Consider the following 19,961-nt stretch of genomic DNA (forward strand, 5'->3'; position numbering starts at 1 on the left):
ACTGGCATGTGGCTTTTCTTCCATCTTGGAAATACTAATGTGATTTTACTAGAGTTTTGTTTATTTACCATTTTCACTATTGTTAGGTGCATTCACAGTCCTGTGCACTATTTCCAGAACTTCTTCATTGTCCTGCACAGAGACCCTGCGCCCCTTCAACAACTGCCCACTCTCCTCTTGCTCACGCCTGGTAAAAGCTATTGTACTTTCCACTTCTATGAATTTGCCTGTTCTACTTAGTACCTCAGAAAAATGGAACCCGGATATTTGTCCTTTTGTGTCTGGCTTATTTCACTTAGCATAATATTTTCAAGGTTTACCCATGTTGTAGCACATATTAGCATTTTATTTTTTTACTGGATGAATAACATTCTATTGTGAGTATATACCCTATTTTAAAAATCCATTCATCTGCTGATGGACACTTGGGTTGTTTCCACCTTTTGTCTCTTATGAATAATGCTGCTATTAATATTGTTATACGTATATGTTTGAGTTCCTTGGCGCATGACTTTTTAAAAATAAAGTATTTTTAGCCCTTGATATTTGGATATAGTAAAACAAAACTCAATGATCACCACTAGTGATCATTTTTTGGGTCATTTTACGTTTGTTTTTTTAAACAGAGTATATCGGGGGAAGGTCCTCACTTTGCTTGCTCTATCTCACCTTCCAAGACTGTATATGCCCCATCTTCCGGCATATGTTATATAACTAAACAGAAATTAAATTAAATGAAGCTGGGCTACCAGGTATAGACAGGATTTGTTCTCAGAAACTGAAGCAATCATACCTTCTGCCTATAAAGAGGGTCAACATTAAAAATGAGCAAGTTCATTAGTTTTTCAGCTTCTATACTCTTGATGGGTATAGAATAAGATCTCCAAAGACTAAGAAGTGAGAATTGTATATATATTAAAAAAAGTAGCTCTATCAGATTATTTAATTAAAACACTCTTGGCATTTCCTATCTGTGGGATTTTGTACCTAGTATCACGAGGTGGAAGACATTACTTTGGCATTTGAGTTGCATGTAGGCAGGTTTAAAAAACCCCAACTAGTTACTCCATAGAAACTTCATCTATTACTTCCAGCCATTAAGAAGCCGGATTAACGCATGCTTTTGGGAGACAGATTCCAAGTGTAGAGAATCAGACCACAAGATTCAGAATTCCTGAAACACGTGCTTTTGGAAAATGCATCTGCAGAAACGGCAGAAGTTGTCGACCTAACAGCTGGGCAGGGTATAAAAGACTGAAATTAGTGACTGGGAAACTTCATGTGCATAAAATGAAAACAGTGATGGTTTTGCTTTTGACCAATGTTTTTCTTCATAACAGCCTAGAAAACAAATGTTTTAACTTGTCCACAAACTCTCTCTCCTGCTTTAAGAAATGGTTACAGGAAAGTCCTGAGGAATTATCTTTTTTAAACGAAACCGTGTTCTCGCTTGCTGCTGGTTTCCTCTCCTGTGTGGAAGGCAGGCTGCGTCATGTCAGGCATCCTTGTGTTGTTCTCTAGACTTGGATATTATTGTCCTGAACAAAAGATAAAATGGCAATGCATGATGAAATATAATACAAACTGGAAGTATGTTGAAATTGTCATAGCAATATAAAGTAGAGATAATTAGTCTTTCCTTCTCATTAATCTTAAATTAAGACCAGGAAATAGCAGATCTAGATCATACTCATGGATGGGGGACGATAACAGGAGGGAGGAAATTATTCGCTGATGCCTCACCTTTTGCCAGGGTGAAAGGATTATTCATTTTGGTCTCCTTCTAACTCAACTCTGTAACTTGTGTGCTTGTTCAGGGTACAGTTCTTAGGCTGATTTGTGATGTGCAGGGTTTTTTGACTCCTAAGCAGCGTAGCTATTTCACTAACTGGTCATGGATACTATTTACTTCTGGTCTTAAATACGAAGATCAAAATGATTCTGAGACAACCAGCTTAATGACTTGTCTCTAAATGTTCACACCCTTCATTTCCTTCTTGGTACTTAAGTAGTACCTAATTATCTTTGCCATTAAATATCTAAGATGTGCCCCAGATTTAAAATATACCAGGTAACATGCACACAAATGTAATAAAGAAGAGGTTTTGTTTCTCTGTTTGCAATTGCTTGAGTCTTCCCTAGGAGACTTAGCAGGAGACTCCTCAGCCTGAGATGTTTATGTTCTACCCTCCTCTGTGGAAATGGAGCTGGACACATCTGCATGGGCATGCAGTTTCCTTTAAACTATGGAATACCTCTGACCCAGCATGGTGAAAAGTCTAGATTGCAGGTCTTTTTATTCCTCCCGTACGGCCTAGCCAAGGTACAGTAAGGTGAGGCTGGGAAGACAGAGAACAGGGTAGCTGACAGAAGGAAAGAAGTTATAGGAAACAAATATTCATGAAGTTTCAACTGACTGAAGAATTTTGGAAATAGACCACTTTGAGGGCAGAGAGGAGAAAGATATTAGTACATATATGGAAGGAATATATAACAAAATACAGATAGAAAACACTGACATCAGAAAATTTAATCATTAGACTTTCAAAACTCCTTTAGTAAGGTTTCATATTAAAAGCATTAAATATTAGTCCTCCTTTCTATGCTGTTAAGTACTGACTCTTAAAACTCACTATTTATGAGTTAAATACTCACTCATAAAAACTGTCCCCAGGAGGAGAAATTGTTATGGAAGGTTCTTGTCAGGGTCCTAAGGAAGTTTCAGTGGAGGGCTAGAAGGACACCCCATGTTTGAGTTGTCCAGTTTGGTCCATTTAGAACAATAAGTATTGTGTGAACACATATCAGTTCATGGAAGGACGCTATCACTGGTACTTTATTAGGAGTCCTAATACAATACACGAGGGTATCTCGTAACTGTAAGAACTTTTGCCAATTGTGAACTCAGTATCCCATGCTTGCAATTTTGGTGCTGTCTTCCCAGGTCCTAATCAACTGCATACTCTTGAGGACAGTGCTGGTGATATGTAGCAAGTCCCACTTCTGCCCCTGATCCTTCTTCCCTCTTTATTCTCTACCCTAGATTGTCATGTCTCCTAGCAATCTGAGAGTTCATGTGGCAGGTGGGACATGATGTGGCCTTGCTAGAGTTCTCTTCTCTAACCTGTGGAAAGTTCTGTTTCTGCAGCATTCTGTGGCATTACCCATCTGCACTGCCCATTAGACAGCAGAACTCTCACACATTCCTCGCAAAGAACTGCGCAAAGAGAGCTTTTGAGAGCTGTGACTCCAAGTGCAGTGGCGTGGAGTTATTCAATTGTAGCCTAGACATGTGATTAGCAGTTAAAGAATCTAGAGATTGAACTTTAATTTTCTGTGTTTGTACCAATAATTGACACTCTTAACTTCGCAATTTTGGAAATAGGACTTGAATCTTTTTTGGTGTATGGAGAAGTCTTAAGATTCTCACGGTAGCCAACTCCTTTTTTGTAGCTCAAGACAATCTTTATTTATTTATTTATGGTTGCATTGGGTCTTCATTGCTGCAAGCGGGCTTTCTCCAGTTGCAGCGAGCGGGGGCTACTCTTCATTGTGCGAGCTTCTTATTGTGGTGCCTTGTCTTGTTGTGGAGCACGGGCTCTAGGTGCGTGGGCTTCAGTAGTTGTGGCAAGTGGGCTCAGTAGTTGTGGCACGTGGGCTCTAGAGTGCAGGCTCAGTAGTTGTGGTACACAGGCTTAGCCGCTCTGCGGCATGTGGGATCTTCCCGGACCAGGGCTCGAACCCATGCCCCCTGCATTGGCAGGAGGATTTTTAACCACTGCACCACCAGGGAAGTCCCAATCAAGACAATCTTAATGCTTGATTAGCAGAGTGATGTGGAAGAGCGTTGGCATTAGGCTAAGATTCTCGTCTTCACTTTGCCAGTTCCTATCTAAGTGACTTTAGGAAAGTCACTGAATCTCACCGAGCTGAAGTTTCTTCAGCCATAAAAGGGAGATAATATCAGCCCTACCTACCTCATAGGTTCAAACAAGATAATGTGAAAACCGTGAAATCATGTACAAATGTGTAACAATACGAGTCACCAAGGAATGGTCGTGAATAACATTGAGAACTGAATAATGACTTTGTCTCTAAACAGTTTTCCATGAATAGATATACCAGACTCAGGAGCTGACTGTAATACAGAAATTATTCACTGACAAATGAAGTAAAACTTTGCTCCTAGTAAAGAACCTCAGAAATATTCTGAGAGCGCACTGATGGTCCATCCTAAAGATGTCACCAGATGGGGATGGAGGCTCAGAGAAGACAACAGTAAGGCATCCAAGGAACCTAGAACTTTTCAAAACAGAGTGGGTAAAAAAAAAAAAAATCAGAACTACCAAAGAATCTCCCACAGAGAGGTTCAGTGAACAAATCTGTGACCATGGTAGTTAAGCAGAATAATGACTGAGGAAGACCAACAGAGGCTAAAAACTTTTGCCAAAATTATGTTATTCAATATCCCATGAGAGGATTCAGAACATTTTTTTCCAACCAAAACCAACAACAACAAAAAATCCTTGATTTTGTATATAATAAAACTCAACTGCATATTCAGTATTCAGTATAATTCCCTTCTGGCTACAGAAGTGAAGGGTAATTGAATTGTAGAAGGGCTGGTTGCTAATGTCTATGGCAGATTTCAGATCCCATCCTTTGCATTTCAACGACATGCTGCTTAGGGCTATGCCAACTGGAAGAAATGGATCTCGGTATAGATAAAACTCTAAGACTTCTGGGAGCAGAGGTTATGTCAGTGGAGGCCAAGGCTGGATTCTTCAGCTTTTTGCAATTAAAAAATCTTTAGTTTAATTTTGACCCTGTGGTTGATTACTAGGTGAATTTTGGTAACTTGTCTCTACAGACTTCTGTTTCTTTCGCTCTAAAATGAAGTGGCTGTAATAAACCCCTTTACAGTCCCAATGTTCTACGAGAAGTGTCTGAGAAGAAAGGTTCTCGGAAGAATAGGAAGAGGTAGCCATCACATGTTTAAGAGTTTGGAAGCTCAAGGATAATGAGGCTATAGAAATGGAGAGAGTGGGCTTGTAAAAAAGTAGGTAACCTTCAGAAAAATAGATGTTGATTAGGAAAAACCTAGGAAGAGACAAGCTGAAAGAAATTGAACAGCTGAGCAATCAGAGAAAACTGGAAAGGTTGGTACACAGATGTGGGTAGCTAGTGGGACCATGCAAGGCCAGCAGGCTGTGTAGAGAAGTAAAGTCACTTCTGCCAGCAGAGTTTAGAATACTAAGAAGTTGGTGATCGGGTGGCTGTAACTTTATTCTTAAATCAAGGAGTGAATCTAAAGCTTAGTCAGAAAAAAAAAGAGCAAGAAGACATATAAGTAGATTAGTCATGGACTAGGGCAACAAAGGATGTCAACTAGAGAAGAACACTGACCAAAAGGATTCCTTGACCAAAAAACACCTTGTCATCAGCACTTTGGGGAAGAGTTAAACACAACCACTTACAAAACAGAAAGCCATTGAAATCTTCCTCAGTTACTTAGATGTTATCAGCACGAAAAAGATGAGGCAATGCAAGAAGTGACTGATTAAATGATGCAAAGTCATTTATCAACCGAGTAGCTGAGGCCAGAGTTCTTAATCTTCCCTTTCATCACCATTTAAAAGACACACAACTAGAGTGCTTCTGCAGTCTCTTTAACCAGAATAACTTCTGTTATGCTATTAATAATCTGTTGCTCATTGGAATTAAAATGTACTGGTATAGTTGTAAAATTGATTTTTTAGTATTTGAACTGACTCTGGATTTCAGTCACTCTTACTTGTCCATCAACAAGGATAGGATGAGGATAGAGGGCAAAAAGTAAAGATGGGATGTTTCTTTGTTTCCCATTCTTAAAAAGTTTGTCATACAACAGAGACGACAAAAGCTGATGGTTCCAAAAGCAACATAAATATTTAACAGAAAACTAACCACTACAGGATATATGAGAACAATCCATGTTCTGATGGCTCTTAAAGATGTAGCTACAAATTATTTTAGTCATTAGTTTTCTGCAAAGAAGGCAAATTTGCAATATCTTTATATACTTACCTTTAAAAGTTGAATTGACTGCCTACTGCTTCTGTAACTCAGACGTCCTGTTTTTCCTTGATCTCTGCAAACCCAAAAAGGAGGGTGGGGGCGGTTAGGGGGATGGGCAGGATCCAGTCCTATATGCCAAGCACTGATTTTTTGCATTGAAACAAACCATGGAATAAACTAACAACAAAAGGATTATCTTTCATTTGAAGAAGAAATCTAAGGTTTAAGGACAGTATATAATGGTAACTTGAACTAAAGGGTTTAAATACCACTTGAAAAGTATTATTTGATTATTAAGTCCAAGTTTTCAATGAGTCATTTTAAAAGGAAACATAAATTTCAAGATATAATTAATTAAAACTTTGAGAGAAGAAATATCTGGAAGATATATTTTTTAAAACTGATGTTGCAGAATAATTTTACCAGCCTGTAAAATTCCTCAAATGCTTTCTACAATTCCAGCAGCCGCAATGATGAAGTAGCTAGTGAAGGGAGGTACAGGAATAAGGCTTCATCCGGAGGGATATATACAAGATGTGTGGAAAGAAGCAGACACCGCCTAGCCGGCCAATTTAGGCGGCTCTACTCTGGTGATGAATGAGGTGACTGATTCATCACCAGGGTAGAGTGGTGGCTTCCCTCACTTCCATATATTTAGGCAGGGATTGAAAGTCACTTTGTTGAAATATAATTCCTACATTAAAAAAAAAAAGTGTATCACACTGAAATAGTGCTGGATGGATGACCCCAAGTACAAATTACTTCCAACCCAGCGATGAGATGTTATTTTATTCTTGTAAAATATGAAAGGAAAGAAAAATAATATTCTAGGTACAGACAACAATGAGCTCCTCTGGAAAAAACCACTACAGGAAAGCTCTTCAATTATACCCAACCCTTTCTTCTTCTCTGTGAGCTCAAAAGAAGAACTATCAAGTGAAATTGCTAGTATTTGATTACAAAGAAACAATATCCAGAAGCTGGATGTGAAAATGTGATTGGCAAGGAAGAGTAACAAAAATGCAGGGTGTTTCTAGTTAACACAGTGTTTCCCTCAGCCACTAATGGGGTTCTAAATCCAATGAATCAGGATGCTGTTTGGCACATCACAGGGTAAACTTTCTGAATAGTGAGTTATGGACCTGGAATATAAACAGGCTTCTAAGATATTTTCCTTACATAGGCGGTGGTTTAGATAGAACAATCTGGTCATCACTTCTCATCTTCTGGAGCAATTTGTTGGCCTGAAACAGATTAAATATTTTATGTGTGTCCTTCCAGACTGACTAGCCTGAGGATGAAGGTTTTGAATTGCACCCTGAAAGTGAGTTCTTCAGCAAAGTACTATATTTTAGAGCTAAAAACACTTATAGAAAATTCCCATCTATAATTTCTTCAAGTTTAATGATGGGATTATCACTGGTAGTGGTGTTTGTTTCCATTACACAGTGCGATAGTAATTTCTTGGGGTTATTTGAGCCCCAAATATTTAACACTTAGTAACTTTAATCTGAAAACGTTGACTTCCTAAAATAGTATTTTTTTTACTTGTGTGAAGAAATGGATCATTAACGACATATTTCCATAAATGAGATTATAATCTTTCATAACTTTAAAATACTTTTGTTTTGTAATGTTGAAATGTTTTGAAATAAAAGACCTAGTCATGAACTTACACAATCATTCTGTCATTAAGACTAATATCTTGTCAATGCAACAGGATAGAAAGCCCAGAGATAAACCCACACACATATGGTCACCTTATCTTTGATAAAGGAGGCAAGAATATACAGTGGAGAAAACACAGCCTCTTCAGTAAGTGGTGCTGGGAAAACTGGACAGGTACATGTAAAAGTATGAGATTAGATCACTCCCTAACACCATACACAAAAATAAGCTCAAAATGGATTAAAGACCTAAATATAAGGCCAGAAACTATCAAACTCTTAGAGGAAAACATAGGCAGAACACTCTATGACGTAAATCACAGCAAGATCCTTTTTGACCCACCTCCTAGAGAAATGGAATTAAAAACAAAAATAAACAAATGGGACCTAATGAAACTTCAAAGCTTTTGCACAGCAAAGGAAACCATAAACAAGACCAAAAGACAACCCTCAGAATGGGAGAAAATATTTGCAAATGAAGCAACTGACAAAGGATTAATCTCCAAGATTTACAAGCAGCTCCTGTAGCTCAATAACAACAACAAAAAAACCCAATCCAAAAATGGGCAGAAGACCAACCACCTAGAGGGGTGGGATAGGGAGGGTGGGAGGGAGGGAGACGCAAGAGGGAAGAGATATGGGAACATATGTATAACTGATTCACTTTGTTATAAAGCAGAAACACAGCACTGTGAAGCAATTATACTCCAATAAAGATGTTTAAAAAAAACAAAAAACAAACAAAAAAGTTAAGGTTATAACAAAATATTAAAAAAAAAAGACCAATATCTTGGAATTCTTTATAGCGTCATTCAAGAAACCTTTATTTCAGCTCTAAGAAGAGACATATAAATGGTTCTCACTTGTCTTTTTTTTTTTCGCGGTACGCGGGCCTCTCACTGCTGTGGCCTCTCCCGTTGCGGAGCGCAGGCTCAGCGGCCATGGCTCATGGGCCCAGCCGTTCCGCGGCATGTGGGATCTTCCCGGACCCCGGCACGAACACGTGTCCCCTGCGTCGGCAGGCGGACTCTCAACCACTGCGCCACCACGGAAGCCCTCACTTGTCTATTTTTTAAAAAAAGAAACTCCTACAGAAGTATTGTGATATTGCAATCGGAATTTTCTGAAATCAAGCAACAGAAGAGAAAAATCATTACTTTTAAATACATGATTTAATATGATTTTCCTTTATAAAAGAGTTCCTACTTTTTTGATGTTATTATTTTATAATAAAAAATGAACTGAAACCCTTGGCATTTTGTAGTGTTCTTACAAGTAATTATTTTCTATTTAGTGTGATTGTAAGAGGTCCAAGTATTTGGCCTTCTGTATTCCAGAGGATAGTCAGGTATTTTGTTTTAAAATTTCTATATATCAATTCATACAATTTCTAGTTATATTGTTGACTAATACTGCCATATGTGTATATATATATACATATATATATATACATACATATATATATATACATACATACACACACATATATTAACTGAAAATCTGGCCAGTCATATAAGTGACATTCGACGTTCCAAATTCTTAATCTGCGAAATGTAAACAATGCAATACAGGTCTAAACACGAGTAAACAGAACAGATACTAATATGAAGAATGCATAAAGAAAATTTATTTCAAACTTGTATTTGTTTTGCTTTGTTACCATCATGGATTGGAAGTATATATATATTTTTTAAATTTTTATTTATTTATTTATTTATGGCTGTTTTGGGTCTTCATTGCTGCGTGAGGGCTTTTCCCTAGTTGCGGTGAACGGGGCTACTCTTCATTGTGGTGCGCGGGCTTCTCATCGCGGTGGCTTCTCTTGTTACAGAGCACAGGCTCTTGGTGCGCCGGCTTCAGTAGTTGTGGTGTGTGGGCTCAGAAGCCGTGGCTCACTGGCTCCAGAGCGCAGGCTCAGTAGTTGTGTCACACGGGCTTAGTTGCTCCGCGGCATGTGGGATCTTCCTGGACCAGGGCTCGAAACCGTGTCCCCTGCAGTGGCAGGCGGATGCTCAACCACTGTGCCACCAGCGAAGCTCTGGAAGTATATTCTTATGGGAAAAAAATACTTTGATCCCAGAACAGATAGACTGGATCTATTGAAATGCAGTGAGTCAGACCCACAGTTTAACTAAAGTAAAATTCCATGAATGTGATCTTACTATAGAGCTTACACTGATGAGATTTTTTTTTTTTGCGGTACGCGGGCCTCTCACTGTTGTGACCTCTCCCGTTGCGGAGCACAGGCTCCGGACGCGCAGGCTCAGCGGCCATGGCTCACGGGCCCAGCCGCCCCGCGGCATGTGGTATCTTCCCGGACAGGGGCACGAACCCGTGTCCCCTGCATCGGCAGGCGGACTCTCAACCACTGCGCCACCAGGGAAGCCCCCTGATGAGATTTTAACTGTTCCATTCCTGTATACTGTTATCTATGTTCAAGTTTCATTTGTTTTCTAACAGATTGACTTTTAAAGTGTGGCTTTGCAACCCTCAGAAACTAAGGAACATTATTGTTATTATTACTATAATAACATTTTTATGGAAGACGGTAGCAGCGGTCGAGTCCACAATTAAAATGAATGCCACTGCAGTGTGTAACATGGATGACAGGTGATAGGCAAGCATATTAGACAGTGTGCAAATACAGTGCCTTAAACAGGGCACACCCCCACACTGTTAGCTTAAAGCAATGTCTGTAGGATAATCTCCGCCGGCTAGTTTCTGCCGTTTGATTCGAGTTACAGAAGGGATCTGACAAAGTTGTCCACAGTCTGTCAGCTATTTTCAGCAAGAAGAAAGCGCATGCTTGGACTGGGAACAATGGCGGCAGAACAATGCAAACACATCTGCATTGTTAAAGGGTCCATAGCCTTTCCAAGAGCGACTCTGTTATGCTGTGGTCAGTGCCTTGCCTCTGTGCTCTAATACAGCGGTCCCCAACCTTTTTGCCACCAGGGACCCGTTTCGTGGAAGACAATTTTTCCACGGACGGCGGGGGGTGGGGTGGGGGGATGCTTTAGGGATGATTCAAGCGCATTACATTTATCGTGCGCTTTATTTCTAGTCTTATTACACTGTAATATATAAATAATTATACAACTCACATCATGCAGAATCAGTGGGAGCCCTGAGCTTGTTTTCCTGCAACTAGATGGTCCCATCTGGGGGGGATGGGAGACAGTGACACCCAAGTGCGCTGCTTATGTTCAGTCTACTCCGTGATCTCGCTTTGGTCGCCGTCACTGCAGAAAATCCTGCTTCACAAAGATAGGATGTTGGAAATGGAAGCAGGCTCCTTTTGCGGCAATCTCAGGATATTCCGGCTTGACTTTAATCCAGAACGTATGGAGATTTGAAGTTGTCTCACACATACTTTTAAGGCCACCGTCATTTGCGATCTCAAGCAGTTGATCCTCTTCTAGCATGGACAAAGTCGATTATTCACAAATGGGTCGCAGATCCATTCCTTCCCAATTCAGGGGTCTTCTGTGCTTAAGAAGTAACGCTCAAACTCTTCTGAAAGCTGAGACAGGTGATCATGCCCCAGCTGGGAGAAAGAAGCCCCTGGCTCAGTCTCTTTCAAAATCTCTGCTAATGTTTGAAACATGTCAAAAATCCCAATATTTACTCATCACCCCCATAATTCCAGTTTGGCTTTGAAGGCAGCCACTTTATCTGCCGACTTGAACACAGTTGTCGTTCTCCCCTGAAGTGACATTGCGTTCGTTGAGCAGGTTGAATATGTCACACAAGTAAGCAAGTTTTGCGACCCATTCTGTGTCACTGAAATGTGCTGCCAGTGGTGACGGTTTTTCTAAAAGAAATCTCTGGAGCGGCTCTTGTAACTCAGAAACTCTGGCCAGTGATCTACATTTAGAACACCATCTCACTTCTGTGTATAAGAGAAGATGTGTGTGCTCTGCACCCATCTCCTCACAGAGCTGCGTGAACAGACGTGAGTTAAGGGCATGTACTTTAATGTGGTTGATAATTTTAATCACATCCTACAAAACACTGTTAAGTTCAGGTGACATTTTTCGGCTAGCCAGCATTTCTCTATGGATGACACAGTGCATAGACTCACATTCAGAAGCGACCTCTTTGACCTGAGTAGTGAAACCAGAAAGCCATCCAGTCACGGCAGCACCTCCGTCTGTGCATATACTGACACAAAGTGACCAATTCAGTTTTCCTGTTATGTAATCATTCAACGACTGTGGTGTTGGTTGGCAACAAAAGTGCACGTAACATATCCTCATGCACATCCTCCTGAAAATACATCGCACGAAAACAAGCATTGTTGCCTTGTCAACATCAGTAGACTCGTCAACCTGGATTGAGTATGACAGTGACTCATTAATCCGCTCTAACAATTATGCCTCAGTATCCTCTGCTATTTCATCAATTCGTCTAATTATGGTGCTAGCCTCTCCTAAAAGTTCATGACAAATATCCTTAGCAGCAGGCAGGATCAACTCTTCACCAATACTAAGGGCTTCTCAGCTTTAGCAATGCGGTTAGCTACTAAGAATGACGCTCTCAGTGCAGACACATTTGAGGAAGTGGTGGCCTTCAATAATTGCTTCTGTTCTTCGTGTTCATGTTTTTTTCTTTTGAGAAACTCCAAAGGCTTGTCTTTTAATGCAGGGTGCTTGGTCTCTATGTGGCGAAGCATTTCATGGCTTCGTTGGATAGCGGGTCACCACATATTATACAAAATGGGCTTGGAGAATGTGAAACACCTGTTGCAATGAACCCGTATTTAAATAGGACTCTTGGTATTTTCTTTTAAATACAGCTTTCATTTTGTTGGCAGTCTTAGAGTCTTCTGCTGTCTCATCATTGGGTCTTTCCCCCTTTTCAAAGAAGCTCTCCAGCGACATTTGTGTTTTACTCATTTTGGCTAGGGTTAGCTTGTGGGCTTACCAAAACTGTGACTGAGAGAAGTGCACAGTGTGGGAAAGAGGCGCGGATGGAAGAGGTAAATAAAACAATGGGTGGGCCACGCACGGACTAAAATACGTGTCAGATTCTGACTGAAAGCCTGCCACCAGATGCAGCTTAACTGTCACCTGCCACTCACTGATAGGGTTCTGATATGAGTCTGCAAGCAGTTGATTTATTGTGGTCTCTGTGCAGGCAGACCTCTCTGCTAATGATAATCGTATTTGCAGCCGCTCCCCAGCGCTAGCATCACCGCCTCAGCTCCCCCTCAGATCATCGGGCATTAGATTCTCATAAGGAGCGCGCAACCTAGATCCCTCGCATGCGCAGTTCTCAGTAGGGTTCCCGCTCCTATGAGAATCTAACGCCGCCGCTGATCTGACAGGAGGCGGAGCTCAGGCGGTAATGCGAGCGATCGGGAGCGGCTGTAAATAGAGATGAAGCTGCGCTTGCTTACCCGCTGCTCACCTCCTGCAGTGCGGCCCAGTTCCTAACAGGCCATGGACTGGTACCAGTCCATGGCCCAGGGGTTGAGGACTCCTGCTCTAATATCTCCAAGTGCATACTACATTCTATCAAAAGTGTCTTTCTTGTTTTTTTTTAATTTTTATTGTGGGAGGTTCCATACATACAGTAAATATGAAGGAATAATACAACCACATCTGTATACCTGTCACCCAGATTCACTAATTAATATTTTGGCACATTTGCATTATCTATCTATGCTTATACCACACCAAACCTTTAGGAATCAAGTAAAGATTTCTGTATGGATCTGTGAACAACGAATATAACCTCAATAAAATGAACACACCTAAGGAAAGAACAGTGATTTCTCAATATCTAACGTTCATTCTATATTTCAATTTACCCAATTGTCTTAAAAATGTCCTTTCTAGCTGAGATTTTTGTTTTCTTTTTGATCAGTAGTCTGTTAAGTGAAACTAAATGGTAGTGATCCCATGTGGGCCATCTCGTTTAGACTTAACGATGGCTGACACAAGATGGTTTCTCTCTCTCTTAGTCTGCAGATGTGCCAGTACAGGGCATTTAGGATGGCTTTTCTATCCTCAACACATGGCTTCATCCCTGACTTGAAAGATGGCAGCTCCACCCTGTAATCATGGCACAGAGGTGACACAGAGGAGCACACTGTCCAAGGGCATGATCCAGATGCTGTGTACACAATTTCTGTCCACATTCTATCATACAGAATGTAGACACATGGTTCCGCCTAGATACAGAGACTGAGAAAAACAGGCTTTATTCTTGGTGGCCATGAGTTTAGGTTTCCCTGGACCTATGGGTCTTGTGTCTAAAGGAACAACGGTTTAGGGGCAGTAATTAGCCATCTCTGCCATGAGATGTTCCTGGAAATGACTGCGCTCTGATGAAATATAATAAGACGAATACATTGCAATATATTGATATGATTAGACATATTTCAGAAAATTAAGACTATTTTTCTCCTACACTAAATAAGCCTCATATTATTCACATTTATTTTGAGCTCATCAGTCTATTTTTTTAGATTTTCTTTCTCCTTCCTTGTCAGGGTATAAGTTGTCAGTGCTCATTACTGTAACTATGCTTTCTTCCCTTTCTAATTTTCCTTTTCTTTGTCATCAAGTTTCTAAAAATAAACTTTTATAACATACATGCAGAAAAGCTCACAAGTCATAACTGCACAGCACGATGAAAACAGTGATTCATGTAAACACCACTCAGATCAAGAAATGGAACATTGTTAGTATTCTAGAAGCAGTTTTGTGTAACCTTCAAGTACTAGTCCTTTCTTTCTTCCAGAGATAACACTATTCTGACCTTTGACACCATGGCATAGTTTTGTATGTTTTTGAATTTTATATAAACGGAATCGTATAATATATGTTCCTCTCGGTATGGCATCTTTTGTTCAATATCGTGCTCATATGATTCAATGGTGTTATTGCATGTAACAGTAGTTAGTATTCATTGCTTATGGGATTGTATTAATATATCATAATTTATCCATGTTATTGTTGATGCACAATTGGATTGCTTCTACATTTTGGCTAATACAAATAGAGTTGCTATGATTATTGTATTTGTCATTTGGTCCACATGTGTATGTATTTGTTAGGCATATATAATTCCTGGGAATAAAACTGATGAATTACGGGATATTTGTAAATTCATTTTTCTTGCCTTATTGCACTCGGACTTCTGGTACAATGCTGAACAGAAGTAAGCATAAAGAGAATTCTTGCCTTGAGCTGAATCTCAAGGGGAAAACTTCAATCACTTCACCATTTAGTATGATAGTTTGCATTAGGATTTTTGTAGATATAAAGGAAATTCTTTATAATCCTAATTTTCTAAGGTTTTCTCCTCATGGGTGGGTACTGAATTTTATCAAATGATTTTTCTATATCTATTGAGATGGTTATAATTTTCTTCTTTATTCTGTTAACTAATTAATTTTCAAAGCTTGAACCAACTTTGCATTTTTGAAATACATCCACTTTGTTTATAATATATTATCCCCAAATAACCCATGTCTCAAAGAAGGTCACATTGAAAATTAGAATATATTTTGAACTGAATGATGATGAAAGTATGAAATATATGTCAGAAACACATTCGTATACTATTCTTTCAGTATTTATCCGAGATTCCAGCATGCATACTTGATTTACTAAAGTCTAATATAAATTGTTACTTTTATAACTTATTGGACAAATCATGGGATTTACAGTACTTTAACTCCATTTACTCCCCTACCAATTTTTGTGCTATTGCTGTTGTTATTATAGGTTAATTTTGTCCCTCCTAAATATATGTTGAAGTCCTAACCCCTTGAGGTTGTGAATTGGAAACTGGGTCTTTGTAGATGAAATTGTTAAGATGATGTCATACTAGATTAGAGTGTGCCTTAATCCAATGACTCGTGTCCTTAAAAGAAGAAGGAAGTATGGACACAGATACACAGATCATGTGAAGATGGAGGCAGAGGTTAGAGTGATGTATCTACAAGACAAGAAATACCAAGGAATGCCAGCAACCAACAGAAGGTAAGAAGAGGCAAGGAAGGATAATCCCCTAAAACCTTCAGAGAGAGAGTGTTTGGCCCTGGTGACAACTTGATTTGACTTCTAGTCTCCAGAACTGTGAGAGAACAGATTTGTTGTTTTAAGCCACCGAGTTTATGGTACTTTGTTATGGTAGCCCTGTGAAACGAATACAGTTGTCATGTACTTAGATTCTCTCTATATTTTAAACCCTATGAGGCAATATTAGTATTGTTTTGTGTAGTGAATATTCACTTATGTTGATCCATGTTTTGACTCTGCATTTTTTTTCACTTCTTCCAACATCTCTGTGCATCCTTCTAAGACCATTTTCTTTCTAGTTGAAGTATTTCCTTAATGTGGGTTTGCTGTTGATGAATTCTCGCAGCTTTTGTTTGCCTGAGAATGTCTTTATTTCACCTCATTTTTTGAAGTTGATTTTTGCTTGGTATAGAACTCTAGGATAGTTCTTTTTAGTACATTAGCGCACTGAAGATTTCATTCCATTGTCTTCTGACTTCCATTATTTGGTTTTCTGAAGTTTTATTATAATATATAGGTGTAGTTTCCTTTGGATTTGTGCTGCTTAGAATTTATTTTTCTTGTTTCTGTGGCTTGATGCCTTTCATCAATTTTTGAGATTTTTGTCATTATTTCTTTAAATATTACTTCTGCCCCAGTCTTGCTCTCCTGTCCTTTTGGGACTCAAATTATAACTCTACAAGACCAACTTGTCCCCAGTCTCTTTTTCTAACCTGCTTTGTTCTTCTTTTTCTTCTTCTTACTTTTCTATTCTTTCCTTCCTTCCTTCTTTCCGCCTAGATTTTGGAATATTTTCCACTCCACTTCATTTTCAACACTGCTTCCAAAATTCTCTTTAAAATGCAGATATAACTCTGTAAGATGCCTGTTTAAAAACCTTCAGTGTCTCCTATTCTGTCTGTCCTTCATCAAACATGTATTAAACTATTATGTGTCATGTGCTGTATTTAGTGCCATTTATGTAAATTAAAAATACATCAATTATACTATACATGTTTTATGAATATATATGTAATTAAAGTGTGATAATGAGGACCAGAATGACTTATTCCTATTTCATATCAGAACTCAAAAGAAGATCAAAGGGGATTTCAAATTTATGGGATTTTTGGTAATGTGAAGCAATATGACAAAATGTTAGCATGCGTTAATCTTGAAGGATAAGTACATGGGTGCTTTTAACGTTATCCTCTATACTTTCTGTATTTTAACATGTTTAAAAAACAAAATGTGCTTGGTATAAAGTAAGCATGAGATGTGTAGATGTTTCTTTAAAATTATCTTAATTGTTAGTCTCTAAGCTCTTCTATAATATATTTGAGAGGCGCAGTTAAAAACAAGGCAGCTATTCCCAGTAGAAGAGTCACATGCAACTGAGATTCTTTCTTCTGTAACTCAGCAAACTAGCCTATTTATCACTGTAGAGGGGAAGAAGCAGGATTGAAGAAATTTTGAGTAAAATTGGTGAATTTTTGTTTTATCTCTTTTTTTCTTTGTCAGTTATTGAGGAGTGTGCTACTGATAGCAAATAGCTCAATGGTAAGCAAATTAAAAAGAGACTGGCTAATTAGCAGACAAGGTAACTTTCGCTTGAAGAATCATGTTACATATTTTTTCAAGGAAATGAACTGTTGATTCAGGGACTGCTGTTACCCAATCAATGATCAACAAGTCATTCATAACATCTGTCTCTTTGTGACCATCTTTCTCAATTGAAATCAAAGAAAAACTCTTAAAATTCTGCTGTATATCTGTTAATATTGAAAATTTAATGAATAGAAAATTTAAAAAGTATGTAATGATGAACAGAGACCCTGAAGGTATCAAAGCAACTCTCTTTTAAAATTATCATTACAGGGCTTCCCTGGTGGCGCAGTGGTTGAGAGTCTGCCTGCTGATGCAGGGGACACGGGTTCGTGCCCCAGTCTGGGAGGATCCCACATGCCGTGGAGTGGCTGGGCCCGTGCGCCATGGCCGCTGAGCCTGCACGTCCGGAGCCTGTGCTCCGCAACGGGAGAGGCCAAAACAGTGAGAAGCCTGTGTACTGCAAAAATAAATAAATAAATAAATAAAATTATCATTACATAATATACAAATACAGGACTTCCCTGGTGGTGCAGTGGTTAAGAATCTGCCTGCCAATGCAGGGGACATGGGTTCAAGCCCTGGTCCGGGAAGATCCCACTTGCTGTGGAGCAACTAACCCCGTGTGCCACAGCTACTGAGCCTGTGCTCTAGAGCCTGTGAGCCACAACTACTGAAGCCCGTGTGCCTAGAGCCCGTGCTCCACAACAGGAGAAGCCACCGCAATGAGAAACTCTTGCACCACAACGAAGAGTAGCCCCTGCTCGCCGCAACTAGAAAAAGCCCACACGCAGCAATGAAGACCCAACGCAGCCAAAAATAAATAAATTTATAAAAAAATATACAAATACAGTGAAATTTATGTTGAATAGGAAAAATTACTGAATAATCAAGGTGAGTTGCCACCACTATAGAAAGGTGCAACAAGAAAATTTGAAGTTAAATTTCTCTGGAAAACAAGTTGTTCAAAATAAGTAAAAGAGTGAAGGCTATCATTAATTGGCAAAAAACATGAATGTACTTCTCGGAAATCTCAAATCTAACTCATGAAGTACTAAATATGTGTGTCTATAAAGTATATATATGTATACTAAATGTATATGTGTATATAAAACATTGCTGAAAGAGCTCTTTAAATATCAGACACAAGTCTCTTACTTTACAGATGAAGAAACTCAGGCACAAAGATATAGGATACTTAATTTTATGCAATGGAATACATTCAGGAATTTACAGAATTTCCATCATTCCACTTCTAAAAGGTATTATTTTGGAGGGTGCTATTTCCCAACATGTGTTAGCATACTAACATGGTGGTTCTTATACTGTGTATACAGAATCCTGTGATTCCAGAGAGGTGTCTCAAAGGTCACAGGGAAGGAGGAAAGAAGATGGGTGTGGTGGGTAGTGGGAATCACTCTTCACCTTGGACGGGTCTCCTTTTATCCGTTTCATATACTGGGATTCTGCAAAGATTTCATTTAAAAAAGCATCCCTGGCCTCCCTGGTGGCATAGTGGTTGAGAGTCCGTCTGCCGATGCAGGGGACACGGGTTCGTACCCCAGTCCGGGAGGATCCCACGTGCCGCGGAGCGGCTAGGCCCGTGAGCCATGGCCGCTGAGCCTGCGCGTCCGGAGCCTGTTCTCCACAACGGGAGAGGCCACAACAGCGAGAGGCCCGCGTACCACACACACACACAAAAACAAAATAAATAAAATAAAAAAGCATCCCTCTGCTAAGTATAGGTTTGTAAATCATAATAACCTCACCAGGATACAGCTGCTCCATGAAGGTCTTTCTCCACAGCTTAGAATCTGCACTGTGTCTAATCAGTTCTTCTTAATCATTTGGCAGTGTCTGGTGAACCTCATGGACTTTCTTGCCAGAAAGCATCATATAGGCATACATTTTTTTCTCCAAGTTTAGCCAGATTCATGGACTTCCTGAAGTCCATTAACAGATCCTGGGCTAATAACACCAAGTCTAAAAGCTTTATTTAGAGGATTTAAATAAGAAATTTCTGGGTGAAATAGAGTAAGAATTTGGGAATAATATTAGAGTGTGTTTGGAAAAGATGGATATTTTTTAGCACAGCTTAACTTACCGGAACAATTTATCCTGCCGAATGAAAAACAAATTATACTTTTGACCAAACTTCAAGAAGCCTATGTACTCTTTTTTTTTTTTTTACACGGGCCTCTCACTGTTGTGGCCTCTCCCCTTGCGGAGCACAGGCTCTGGACGCGCAGGCTCAGTGGCCATGGCTCACGGCCCCAGCCGCTCCGCGGCATGTGGGATCTTCCCGGACCGGGGCACGAACCCGTGTCCCCTGCATCGGCAGGCGGACTCTTAACCACTGCGCCACCAGGGAAGCCCAAGCCTACGTACTCTTGCTGGCCATGCTGTTCTTTGGATTCGTTGATGCACTCAGATACTGTGCTAGAGCAAATAAGTGAACAGCTCACGGTACTTGCTTTAGAGGCTGTCTGTTCTTGAGGATATGAATACTTTTTAATACTTAGAGACTTTTACAACTTAACCACCTTTTCACCAGTTCTACACAAACACACACACACACACACACACACACACACACACACACACACACACACACACA

At 39.6% G+C, this 19,961-nt stretch overlaps 1 protein-coding gene across 1 annotated transcript in view; it reads right to left on the reverse strand.

The window, feature by feature from the left end:
* Positions 1 to 1,414: 1,414 nt before the first annotated feature.
* LMNTD1 (lamin tail domain containing 1) overlaps positions 1,415 to 19,961 on the reverse strand; it is a 51,184-nt gene continuing 32,637 nt past the window's right edge. The window contains exons 8-9 of the mRNA XM_024733509.1: positions 6,067 to 6,130; positions 1,415 to 1,538 (exon numbers count right to left, since the gene is read on the reverse strand). Of these exons, the coding sequence (XP_024589277.1) occupies positions 1,518 to 1,538; positions 6,067 to 6,130 (85 nt within the window). The 3' untranslated portion in view covers positions 1,415 to 1,517. The remainder of the gene's footprint in view (positions 1,539 to 6,066; positions 6,131 to 19,961) is intronic.

Source organism: Neophocaena asiaeorientalis, unplaced genomic scaffold (genome assembly GCF_003031525.2).
Source record: "Neophocaena asiaeorientalis asiaeorientalis breed wild unplaced genomic scaffold, Neophocaena_asiaeorientalis_V1.1 scaffold150, whole genome shotgun sequence".
NCBI classification, from domain to species: domain Eukaryota; kingdom Metazoa; phylum Chordata; class Mammalia; order Artiodactyla; family Phocoenidae; genus Neophocaena; species Neophocaena asiaeorientalis.